The sequence below is a fragment of the Meleagris gallopavo genome, chromosome 2 (genome assembly GCF_905368555.1).
Source record: "Meleagris gallopavo chromosome 2, MGAL_WU_HG_1.1, whole genome shotgun sequence".
Taxonomy (NCBI): Eukaryota; Metazoa; Chordata; class Aves; order Galliformes; family Phasianidae; genus Meleagris; species Meleagris gallopavo.
The window spans coordinates 55,711,094-55,724,502 of NC_139405.1; the positions used below are offsets into that span (position 1 = coordinate 55,711,094).

The 13,409-nt window shown below is 36.3% G+C and overlaps 1 protein-coding gene across 17 annotated transcripts in view; it reads right to left on the reverse strand.

The window, feature by feature from the left end:
* EYA4 (EYA transcriptional coactivator and phosphatase 4) overlaps nucleotides 1–13,409 on the reverse strand; it is a 154,277-nt gene that overhangs the window by 73,259 nt on the left and 67,609 nt on the right. For 16 of the 17 annotated variants that reach the window (XR_014881395.1, XM_085217275.1, XM_085217268.1 and 13 more), the window contains one exon: nucleotides 1,671–1,720. The exons of the other annotated variant lie outside the window; for it this stretch is intronic. Coding sequence is in view for 13 of the 16 variants with exons in the window: in XM_085217275.1 (XP_085073401.1) it covers nucleotides 1,671–1,720 (50 nt within the window). In the remaining 3 variants the exon portion in view is untranslated. The remainder of the gene's footprint in view (nucleotides 1–1,670; nucleotides 1,721–13,409) is intronic. 17 annotated transcript variants of the gene reach the window in all.

Below are 13,409 nucleotides of genomic sequence, written 5' to 3' on the forward strand. Positions count from 1 at the left end.
AATGACAAAAAAGAAAAAACTCTACCAGATTTCTCCTCAGTATTGAGTATTTGTAATTTGGGTTCCCCTCTTGTACCTGGGAGACAAAAGGTTTTTGTTCCTCATATCTAGTATAAAGACTTTAATTACAATTCCTAAGAAATTTCCTACTGTGCAGAGATAATGATCATATCCTAGGTCCTCAGGTATGTTGCAATATCATGGTGAGATGAAACAACAGCCATGGACTACTCTGTAATTTTTAAACACTTGAGTTATAACTCAAATATAAGACGACTTTGGACAAGCAACACACTTGAAATTACACGTGCACGAGTGGAGATTCCCTATGCCATCAAAGTACATCTACCCTTTAAGAAACATGTAGATGTGGTGCTGAGGGAAATGGTTAGTGGACGTGGTGGTGGTGGACTGATGGTTGGATTAGATGATCTTAGCGGTCTTTTCCAACCTCCATGATTCTATGAAAGAAGAAAGACCTCGACCTTCATAATAAAATTTAAACCAAAGCAGTAGGACAGCAGATACATTTCTCACTTATAAATTATTAAATGAGAAACAAAGTACAAAATATGCCCCCACTGAATCCCAGAGCAAAACTGCTACTGACTTCCCTTGAAAATGTATTTAGACATTGAATTTTGTATTCAGTTACATACTTTCAGCTCTTAGCAAACTAAATGAAAGTCAAGAATGTGTTCACAAAGGGCAGAAAAAGATACTCAGATGGTGCACCACAGACCTCAAGCCACAGACAGATTGCCTTCGTTATCCCAGGTGGCCCCAGCTCCAAGAGGACATGAAGACATAGCAAAGGATGGGATCTGAGGGTAAATCTCAAATTACTTAGCTTTTCTGAGTTTTAATCACAATCGTGTGACTTCAGTATTCTTTTATGTTTATCTCTTTAAATTAAAGCCTTTGAATTTTTGTGAAACTTCAAAAGTTCTTCGAAATAGAAGCAATATGAAGACAGACAAAACCACTAAGTTTGAAGAAAATCATCCACTGTGGCTCAACAGTTTACTAATCAACAGGAAGATGCCCATCTAAAACAATTACTATTTCACCTGCCAAGAAATATGCATAAACATATCCACACATGCAAAATACAGATTTCAAATGTCTTCCCTTTTCTCCACGTACATGAATATAGCAAAAACAATGTTTGGTAAGTTTATTTTTAAAGAATGCATGGTCTCTTCCCAACTTACAAACCCAATGGCATGATTTTCAGAAGAGAAAAAAAGTTCAACAAAAGTAAATTTTTCCAAATAAAATCAGAACTGCCTAAAAAAATAATACACTTAAACAAAAAAATAAACACTTAAAAGTCAATACTCAAGTTTTGCCAAGGAAAGGGATAAAAGAAAAAAGTGAAAATTTGATTAAATAGATTTCCCTAATCTATTCCATAGGATTTTCATTAAAATTGAGCATGTTAATTCAGCATTATGGCACCATCTAAATCTGTAAGCCCTGATGCTAGCCCACATCTCTAACTGAAGGATGAAAACCTTCCAGACTGAAAAGCAGTTAAAGTTAACCTAGTCATTCTTCCTTTTCAAAGCAGGTCCTTCTCACTAAGTGCTTTCTGTCTGCATTTCAGCTCGGTATCACATCACATCACCATGCTGCAGGTAGTCGGCATTTGCCTTTTGTTACTGTACCTGGCGTTCGGAGGCTCTGACACATCTGATTCTGTACACGTTTTCTTTACCTGCAAAAGCAAAGGATTTTCATAGTTACTCTCACTTGAAACACAACTTCCTTGCTCACCATTCACACACTTACATTGCTTAAAGTGGATGCAGCTCTGCTCACTGTGATCTCTATAAAATACTTCCCGCTTTTTACAGCGGCAGTATGCTGTACTAAACAGTGTGTTTCATTATTATCCCATGAACAGCTGCCAACTGCACTTCCCTAGGTTCCATTAGTATGTACAATGTTCAGCTAAAATAGCTTGGGAGTAGCCCAACTGGGAACAAAGAAACCAAAGAACCAGGTTCCCCACTTGGAAACCAGAAAGCCATACTGTTCTCAGCAGAGTAAAGAAATGTTTCCCCAATTGATACAGCTTCTGTTTCCTGCTCAATCTCACAATAATAAACACCAGATTCTGAGGGAAAGTGCAATGCTAGCTAAATAACTCATACATTCATTTTCATTTTGTGAATCTGCTGGTTGTTAAACATACGAGGGCTGCTCCAAAAATAATGCCAACTCTTTTATGATGTCAGCCTAAGATGTTAGAAGCAAATGTTGCTGGTATGACAGCAGAGGCTGAAGCTTTCCATCAATATTCTGTTATGTTTTGTTGCCATGTGACAGATGGCAGCAGAGAGACATCTGACTAAACAGTGTCTGACATGGAAGTGTGTAGGAAGAAAAGCTGTGTCATTGAAATCCTCCATATGGAAAAATAGCACCCATGGATGTTCATCTACACTTACTGAATGTCCGTAGAGACCAAACAGTGGGTGTCGGCACAGTGAGGTGGTGGGTGGTGTGATTCAGCATTGGTGACAGTGGGGCATCTTCTCTGATGCACATTTTTATAAGCACAGCATGCAGGCTCTTGTTCATCGCTGGCAAAAATGCAGAGCTAATGGTGATGACTGTGTTGAAGTACAGTGTTCTGTAACTAAGAACTTGCTCTATAAAATAGTGTTGTTGTGCTCTTTGTTCATGTTGTAGTTTCCATGGAAATAAATAGAAAATATTACTTTTGGAGCAACCAATGTATTTTCTAATGCATCAATGAATATCACGTACAGCATTTGTAAATAATTTTGCAATATATAATTAATATAGATAGCTTGATTAATATAATTATACTTATCATTATAAATACTTATTATTGTAATTAATATAATATATAATTAATAGTAGTTTGACTTCCATACTAATTTTGCAATACATTGCCATTGGCCATTTAAGGGTGAAAAAAACACATCACTTTCCAATAAAAATAGAAAATGTTCTCTGGCAAACTAGCTATCTCTTTGGGATCTTTGGGATTTCCTGCAAAAATTTTACTGTGCCTTCTGGTAATCTAAATTTTTTGTACTTTCAGCAGAGAAACAAATATTTTCCTCACTTGTGTGCTAATGTAGAATCCAGAGCTGTGTGGGAGGTTTCAAAATTCCATTTTAAAGCCACCTAAAAATATTCATAATCATTCAAACCAATTTCATATGACTGACACAATGCAAAGGTATTGTGTCAGTCATATGAAAGATATTTCCATTACAACCAGCACATGCTCAATGACAGTTTTTGAGATTAACTTGCATCAAAAAGGATATCCTATAACTTCCTGCTACTTTAAAAGCATTAAAAAAAAAAAAAAAAAGTCATCACTGTGAGTTGCTTCTATTGAAACCACTGGCAAAATAGTCACCAACTCAGACAGAAAAAGTATTAAAAATATTAGCCTAGTGACAGTATTTTCTCTAAATACCTCTACTGAATGCCATGAAAAAACAATTACAGAACTTTAATTCATGGTTTTACAGATGGTCATTTTTATTCTTCATTTGAGTTCTAGATATTGGGCAAACAATATAGCTGCAAGTTTGATCATTCACAGAAATCAATTTTCAGTAGCAATAAGGAAATTTTCCACATGAAAAGAGATTAAAACTGTCTTTATTACCATACTAGTTGTCACTCAAAACAATGACAAAGAAAATGCAAAGGATCTTCTAAATATTTTGTTTGCTTGATTTTTGCTACAAAACTTTCTCCACCCTTTCCAACTATCACTTTCATCACCATTAGTTTTCAGCCTGCTGGATTTTTTCTTCACAGTTCATAACATGCTGCTCTACGGACTCTGCAATTGCAGTTTATCACGGGTGCATGTTGGTGCAGAGGCTCATTATGAGGGACAATGAAAGCCCAGGTAAGCCTTCATGAACAGTCAGACACTAACATTAATGTTAGTAATGTTTTCTGTTCACTACATCATTATTATAGTAACATTAGATTTGAAATATAGTATAAAACTTGAGATATAAACCCATGACTGATTACCAAATAAATGCCTCAAATTTGTGTTAAGGTGCCAATAAGAATAATATCCATCAGAATTTGCATACTGAGTATCAAAATTATAAGCAATTGTTCAAAATGTAAAATCAAAATCATTCAAAGAAATTGAAATGGAAGCAGCCCTTCTTTGAGAGGCACCTGTATGCCTGCAAAATCAGATTGTATGAGATTGAAGTTATAGAGGGACTTGGCTAGAAAAACCATCTTTGAATTTTGCATATAAAATTATTATATAAATGCTCTGATTAACATAGGCAGTAGGAAACACAGTAGAGTTTTCCCTTGTCTCGTTAACATATACTTTCAAGATACTTGTGCTATTTCCTTGCTGATAAATCACTGGCACTTAAACTTTTCATAGGACAGACTCACAGATGACTTGTCCTACCCCTGCTAGCACTAGTACTGCATCGTTTTGATCAACGTTAAATAAAACAATTGAGAAAGATTATGCTCTACTTATGTGATGAAAATAAGAAAATTAAAAAAACAAAACAAAACAAAACAAATTCTTATATCTTAAAAGTGAGTAAAGAAAAGCAATGGGTCAACTGTATCCAAAAGACTCACCTCCTGCGAGGTGAAACAAACTCCAGGGGGAAAAAAAAAATACAAGTACTTCATATTCAATAATACTGCAATGGAAACAAAGTACTTAATAAAATAAGAATATTCCAGGTTTTCAACTTGGTGTACAGATGATGCAGTTTGTGATCATTTTCTGAGGAAGCGTGCAGTATAAGTACTCCATATATACGTGTCTTTTCCTTTGAGACTGAATGCAAACTTCATTACGCATCTTTGGATCCCTCTTTTAGAGAAAAGATTTAATAAATAAAAATGTTATTCCTTAAAGGAGGAACAGGCATGTGATTTTCTTTCAAGTGGCTGGGTGGACTGAACACCCAACTTCTCTTTAGGATTATTCAAGTAGCAAAACACACTTTGTTATTCATAAAATTACGCCACCCTTGAAGGTGAACAGAAAATCACAGTGAAAACTTATGATCAAAGGCTAAATATCATTATCTTTGTCTTCAGCTGCACTATTTTCCCTCTTAATCTGCTTTGGTGACTGTTTTCAAAATAATTAACCTTCACTAACACCACATTTATTTCCATTCTCATGTGTTAAATGTAAGAACTTTTTTCTTTAATCCTACTCAGTTTTCTTTTTTTCTTTTTTTTTCTTTTTTCTCTGTTTATACAGGTTTTCTCACCATTTCAGTTAGATGCATGTTGAGAACTATTAACTACGGTGGTGAAGTATCAATTTCAGCTGTTTTTGAATTTTACCAGAAGGTGTTGAAATCTCCTACCCTGGTTGCCTACTTTAAAATGTTTGAAATATTTCAGCTAAAAACGCTTAAATCCAATTTTTAAAGAAAACAAGATGTTTTGTTCAGATTTTAAGTCACATAACTATGCTGCTCAGAGGCTTTAGAACCTGTAAGTTTTGAGGCTGAACCCCAAAACTGAAAGTGCACAAGTACAAGGTGTAGTGATGCCCAGCAGTCATCTCTGTGAAATGGTGTCCAAATTTGTTTAGCTTCATATGCTTCTAAAAGCCATGTTTTCACACCATTAGTGAAGCCCTGTTGTATTCCAGCTTCTGAACTTCTGAAGACCAAATCCGCACTGAATACTCAAAAAAGTATACTCAGAGAGAAGCCAAGTAAGAATTAAAAATCACTTCTCATGATTTCCGTAAGCACCTATGGCATCAGGAAAGTGTCTGTCCTTTAAGTGGTGAGTCCAACGTCTTCCTATGACAATAACCAGGCAACATCATAGAATAGGAGAAACATCCTGTGACCTCAAATAGGATGAGGAATAGAAGAAAAATCCACACAGGGAGGAGGGACAGAAAACAGGGAGCAAAATCAGAGGAGGGCAGAAGCTAATGTAGGGATGTTATGAGTAGTGGATGAGTACTGGAGCTTGCGTGGATGGAACAGGGCAGCACAGTTTGCTCTCCTCTCATCTAAGATATGGGAGTACAAATCAGAATGACAAGGTCGAGCATTCATCACAAATTTATGAAAGTCACTAGTAAAGGCTTTATTAGTGACCAGTCTGCAAAAAATAACAGGCTCTTTCTGGTATGCCATCTGCTCTGCTGATCTACTTAATGATATAAGCTGGGGAATTGTACTTCGAACTTACAAAATGGTGCACAAATGTTATGTTTAGGCAGAAAAATGAAGATCAAATTTATCTCAAATTGAAGAAGATATTAGTCAACATTTTATATAATTTCTGCCTTAATCTCTGCCTTCATTCTTCAAATTTAAAACATAAGCACTGTTTTAAGTGTCTTACACTTCACGCTGTGAGGGCAGCATGAAAAAGAGATGCATTTATTAAACATCAAAGACCTAGGATACCTAGGATATCTATGCAATATCTGTATGACAAAGAATGATTTTATATTCACTGTGGAGTTTAGATTCTTCACATTCAACAAATACAGACTGAGAAACATAAGAAAAATCTAATTACACACTCTGAGGAAACTGGAAAGTCATGTATGTCACGTAATAAGAGCTGCACCATAATGGATAAGAGACTGGATTTTCACAGACCATATTAGTTTTGGTATTCCCTCACTTGTGATGTTTTTCTTTGCAACATTCACGTCCTTTTAACATGATTTTATAGGACCTTATTACACTACATGTTAAAACACAAACTGGTCCAGCTCTGTGAGGTGATCTCACATGCACACACTCATAGCATTAAACTCATAATGCAACACAGGTGAGAAATCCCTTCTAGCACTTACAGTGAGCACAGTTGAAAACTCTTGCAATATCAGAGGTAAATTATTCTGTCAGTGAATTTGCTGAACTTCCTCACCTACTGTATCAAATATGGCCATGATCACCCTGTCCTCCCAAATTTGTGAGCACGTAGTGAATAGTACCTGCAATGTTTTGGGTCAGAATGAAGTAGCTCTGCATGCAGGAGCCACTGAAGATGTAGCATCAAGGAGGCAAGAGTGAAGGGGGAAAAGTAATCTTTGCAGACACAAAGACATCTCACAGCATGTTTACATGCTACCTCTGGCTTGGAGAATGGACAAACCAAGTGCACCTGGTGTACTGTCAGGATGCTTCCCTACAGTAGGTTACCCCCATGTGAAAGCTCACCAGCCAGGGAGAGGTCCAAGTCTGTGAAATGAGCAGGGGAGGATGGACAATGTGGGGGAATATTTTGATGGAAATAAAAGAGAATTTATCTCAGGATATCCATATGAGTGTAAAGAACAGTAGCTCACAGTTCAGATATTTGTTAGATGCTGACTTCAACAATCTTTACATATACCGTTATAACCATCTTGATGACAAAAACCATAGTACGGAGACTGTCTATATAGTGTCTAGTACATCAAGGATTTTTCTTGCTACCCTGACACTACACCCTTCATTACTAATACTAGTACAAAAAAAATTAATGATAATCTCTTGAACTGCAAAAACAGGATAAAGGCTGGCACAAATATACATGCTAAGATTTAATAACAAACTGTAGGCATTATGTATGCTTTCAAATTGATTTTAATAAAATCTACAAATGTTATTGAGAATTAAACACTTTATGGTGGCTAAATTCAAATAATATAAATGCTGTGTACATATGTGAAGTAAATCTCGGTGAAGATTCTGCAAAGAAAAACATAAATGCTAAAGTCCCCCAGAGAAAGATCTGAGAAAAATTCTAAATAGTCCCAAATTGTCAACTAATTTCATCACACTAAATCTCTGTTCTGTTTCACTTCTCTTAAGGATTTCAGTTATCTAAGCCTAATAACAATAAAATTTTAGTATCCAAATATATATAAGCAAGTTATATGAAATTGTAAATAAATAATACAGTACTTCAATTACTTACTCTCAAGTTTTAACTTCGTTTCTGACTTAGCTAAAAACAGAAACACTGATGCTAGTGTTGAGTGACAGAACTTGAAGCAATAGAAAATAGACTTTTCTTACAACTTTTCACAGTGCAGATCTGTGTGTAGTTACATTTTACTTGGTATCACATTGTGAAGCAGATTTATTGTGTCTCAATAGATCTAAAAATATGACAGCTCTAATCTCAAACTTTTTATAAGGATCAATTTAAATTCAAAAACAAATTAAATTCACTAGAGTGAATTAACTATTATAGGATTTTAACTATTCAGTAAACTCTTCCATTTTCTTAGTAATGAAATTATTATGCTGGCTACTAAAATCAATTCTATTTCAAATCCATCCAAGTTTGCAACATAGTGAACTTTGTTTGCCTGCTTACGAAAAATGACAGTAAAATGGAAATCATTCAGAAGTTATAAGTATGGAAGAAGACTACTGAAGTTGTTTTTTGTACTTTATGTAATACGTGAAATAAGATTTCTTATTTAAAGACAACAGATATCTTTCCCTGCCTTTAGGCAAGGGAGAAATAAGAGCACACTAGGTACTGTGTGGGAGCATTCACGTATGACACTGAGCAGTAGGGCAAGGCAGGAATGGGAACATGGGAAACTATTTCTGTAGCACCATTGCTTCCTTCTATTTTCGATACATATTCCTTTCCAAAGATAGATGTATTAATGATGAAATATATCACAGCTACCCTCCTGTATTCCTCTCTACTCAGAGCAATGCATTGGTAACACTGCTTTGCACACCAGCTAGCGAACATTCAAGCCATAAGGAAAATTCCACAGAGGATATATCTGACATAATTTACCTGCAGTTTGGACACCTACCTCAAGTTTTCTTTACACCTAACAGAAAGAAACAGATTTCACCTGACCTAGCACGGTCTTCCATGTCAAATAGAGATGATTTATGAGTAATAGTTGCTAGTCTCCACTGAAATCTCTAGAGGATCTAAATGACTAGCCAGACATTTGCATTGTGCAGATTACATAAAAGAGTAAATATCATGTTTTATGTACACAGTTTATTCTACATGTACCTCTGCAATCTTCCTCCACTCCTCCAAAAAGAGTGATCAAATTCAGATAAGCTCTTTGGAGAAGGGATAGAAAATCCTGACATTTTAATTCCTGCTCTTTTTGAACATGCAGTGGAGAAAATGTTGATGAACAGTGCTGTCAGGCAGTGTGTACTGTCCCCACATATCTTGTTTGACTCAAAGTTTTCAGTGAAATTCTCTTCTACTTGCTGCACTGACTACAATATTGAAAAGAATTGGCACCTGCTATATTTTCACACTTCAGAGCCTCAGCTTCGCTCAACCAGTCATTGACTACTCATTTGAAGAAGGAGCTACGGTTGACAAAACTTACATTACTCTGTTAAATGCTTCCACTATTTGAGATGACACTATTGCTGCCACAATATTTCAGATCTCCTGTACAGACACCTGTAGACAATGGCGTGGATGAAACTTCGACAGAAACGAGCCTACAGACAGGCCAAAAGAATGCAAAGTGCTATATTTCCCATAGATCTCATTGCATCAGGCTGGGATGATGAGTATCAATACACTGGAGTCCTTTGCTGGTGCGTACTGTATGTAGGAAGTGAAGTGACAAAGGGTTTAATAAATCCAGGCAAGTAACTTACTTATATTACTCATGACCATAATGATTGTTTCTTTCACAAACAATGCACAGTCTTATGGATGACTTAAGCCCTTGTACTATTTAAATCAGAAGGATTTACCTAATATAAAACTGCTTTTGTATTTGCAAAGTTTTACAGAAAGAGGTCGCATTAAGATGTATTCATGGCATAAACTGATAAAATCTGAGGCAATCTCAATTTTCGCATTCATAGGCTATCTTTGGGGTCAAAAATTTCCTTCCCTGGCACATTCTTACCCGTGGAAGGGTTTCCTACATGTTTGTTTTTTCAACCTGATTAATGGGTTCACTTAGTTCAGAGTTCTAAGCTTCTTTCAAGTATTTTTTTTTTTTTTTTTAATACCTGAAAACATTTTTAAAACACATTTTAAATTGCCTTTGGCACAAGTGCACTTTCAAAAATATCAAAGGGTCTGATGGTCAAGTCATAATTTAAGTCATTGGACCCTGTAAAATACAATCTTCTACATTCTGAAATGCATTTATATATGCACTTTGGGGAAAAAAAAATCACTTTTTTTTTTCCTTTCCTTTTTGTTTGTTTGTATTAGATGAAAGAAGGAAATACGCCTTTCCTTAACTGTTGGGGCAGGCAGGGCAAATGCCATACCACAATCACACTTTTTGTTTCAATATCAGTTACCTAATAGCTCAAAGCTCACAGAACACTTTCCCCTGCCCTGCTGGGAGGATGGGCTATTAGGCTGGCTCCTTTCCCAGAAAGAAAGAAGGAAAAGGAGCAAACCCCAGTCAGCAGTTGCAAAGGCAAGGAAGCTCCACCAACCTGGAAAGGGGAGCAGCTCACTTATTGTCTGAGTCTCGTGCAGGAGGAAATAAGCACTAACACTGGAAGTCTGTCTGACACCCATCTCCCTCATTTTTTTTTCTCCTTTTCTCACTCCCTCTCCTTCTCTCTCATTGTTTTCTGTTTGTTTTAAATAATAATGAAAGAAAGAAAAAAAAAATCACAACACATGAAGATAAGTCTACGGCCTTTTGTTTTCTTGCCAACTCAGCAGTATGAGTCAGTGCAGGTGAATCTGCAAATGCATCTTTGATGCTTCCCCAGTATCCACAAACTAAAAATTAGCTAGAAGATACTGAAAAGTGCTTTCTGTTTTTACTCCGTTTATGATCCCATGATCTCCTCCAGACTTGTTATCATTTTGAATTAGTTTTAAGTGTATGTTTTCTAAAATTTCAGCATTTCCAGTTATCACTGATCTCTGTCAGCAGAAAAAAGAAACACCACAGTGAGATACAGGAAAAGAGCCACACTATGCAATGCTGTCTAGATTTAATCTGATTTCCCAGTGCCACAGACATGTCATAAGCAAAATTGGTGTATCAAAAAATGCTTTGGAGTTATCATTTAATATTCAGAGGAATAACAAGTCATCTCCTGTTATATGCATAAAATTCAGCACCCCCTCAGAAAATCCAAAGTTATTTTCATTCCTCCTGCTTTTCTAAACTAACCAGGGCCAACAAATGCAAAGAGGAAAAAAAAAAAGTAAACTTTGAAGCTGAAATTTAAAGCAATGAAAGGAAGTTCAAAAGTTAACATTCCTATGGCTATGTTAACTTGGCCATGTTGCAAATACATCATGCAAATACTTCAAGCTATTTTGTTAGAGGTATATTGTACTATGCCATAAAGCATAATAAAATATACTGTTTTCATACGGAAACCATCTTGTACCAGCAACAGTACATCATACAATGCTAATGCTGATTTCTCTACCACAAAAGAAGTATCTCTACCACAGCAGCTTCACTTTCTGAGGATGCTGATGCTTCACTGGGATCCAGCATTCACTCAGGCCAGTCAAGAGTTTACATGCTGACTTCTCCCAAGTCTTTTTCCTCTCCAGAAAATAACCTCTCTTAATGAACACTTGCCACAGCTTTTCCATATCTCATTTAGAAGAAATTTAAACAAATGGCCTTGTTCTTCGTCTCCTCCTTTCTATTCTTCACTATTTTGGCTTTTACCTAGGAGGACTCTAATATCCAAGTGCCTTTCATGAGTGCAGTAAACATGATCACAGCCATCAAATTTCACAGATGATGAAACACATATGTAAAATAATCTTCTCCTAGTAGAGAAGTTCTTCTAACCCTCTGTTCTTTCGTTTGTCCTCTGTATTTTTAAAATACATACTGTTATATACTAAGGTTAAAGGTAATTAGCTTCCAGAAATATGCTTTAGTCTTGGTCAACAATCTTAAATTTCTTAACTTCATAGAGGTCATTCCTTGATTCCCACTCAGACTTGGGGATGATCCATCCACAAAATCACCCTGTAATCCCTCTTAGCAGTGCATACACATCAGCTACATTCTTCATCCCAGAGAAAAAAGAGTCCTAAAGACAAGGATTTGGGTTCTGAACCATATTCAAAATGTTTGAGGAATGTAGTTTAGGGAAGATCTAAAGTGTTCGCAATTCTCTGACAAGATGAGAGCTTTACACTAATTAGATTTCAAGCACCAAAGCCTTCATGAATGTCTGGAAAATTAAGAAAGGATGAATACCTGGCTCAAATCACTGTCTGATAGTGTAGGATTGAATAGTTTTGGTGCACTGAAAGCATAATATGTGGGTTCGGCCACGTGACAATTTGTTTCATTGATGTTCCAAAGTTCCTAGGCTGAGACTTGAATTGCTCAGTTCTACATGGTAGAGACAACCTCTTCCAAGTGTAGTCATTCATTCACCAGTATCACTTTCTCTTTTTCTCAGATACACTTTTGGCCAAGTTTGCTTCACTGTCGGTCTTATCTCAAACTCGAGGCTACTATAGCTATAGCAAATGCAGCCAGATGCAAAGGCAGGAGATCAGCGTATTCCCTACAGTGTCTGGCAGCACAAATCACGTTGTGTGACCAGTTCAGATTTTCATTACAATTTTTAGTGCATCTGTTAAGGAGGGCTCAAGTCAATTCTAAATCTTTTGGAGCTCTTTTCATGTCTCCGTACAGACGATCATATTCAGTAGATAGTGTTGTATGTGAAAGAGTACTAGGAAGACAGGAAAATGTAACTGATAATTAATTATTCACAGTTGAAAAAGATGATCTAACTTACCTAATAAAGCAACTTTCTTCCACATCCTGAGCTGAACACAAATGATACAGAAAATATCAACTTCAATTAAAAAATCTTGTAACTGGTCACTGGATAGCTTTGCTATGGTCAGGCTCAAGAAATAGGAGGCCAGACTCCTGGCTTCTCCAGCTCCAGTTGAACTACAACACGTTTGACAGAAAAAAAGGAAAATTCCTATTCTGAGTATTGATTATTCTTTTAGAAAGCAAGACAGTAATTAACTGCTTTCCTTCACATCCCAGAAGAGCAGAAAAATTTTCATTTGTATACATGTACTTAGATATGGAAATGTAAAAGGCATTGACTACCTGTGCCTTCTGCAGGAAACAATCCAGTCCTGTCTATATTCATACGAGCTTGCATTAGTTTCTCTCATTTCAACACCAGTGAGTGTAACAGGGATGGCTAACTGAGGCTGTGTTGCATTAACTTCTAATAGCAAAAGGAATTCCCTGAGCTAATGAGTCATCAAGCTTGAGATAAAGCTACAAAGATTTAACCAGCAGTCTAAATCGGAACATGGTGGTTAGGCCCACATTTCAGAATAAAGAAGGTAAGCATGTGAATACTCCTTTGTAGGCTGGGAGGGGGGGGAAAGAGGGGGATGCTCAATTAATGCCAAACAGCAACAGG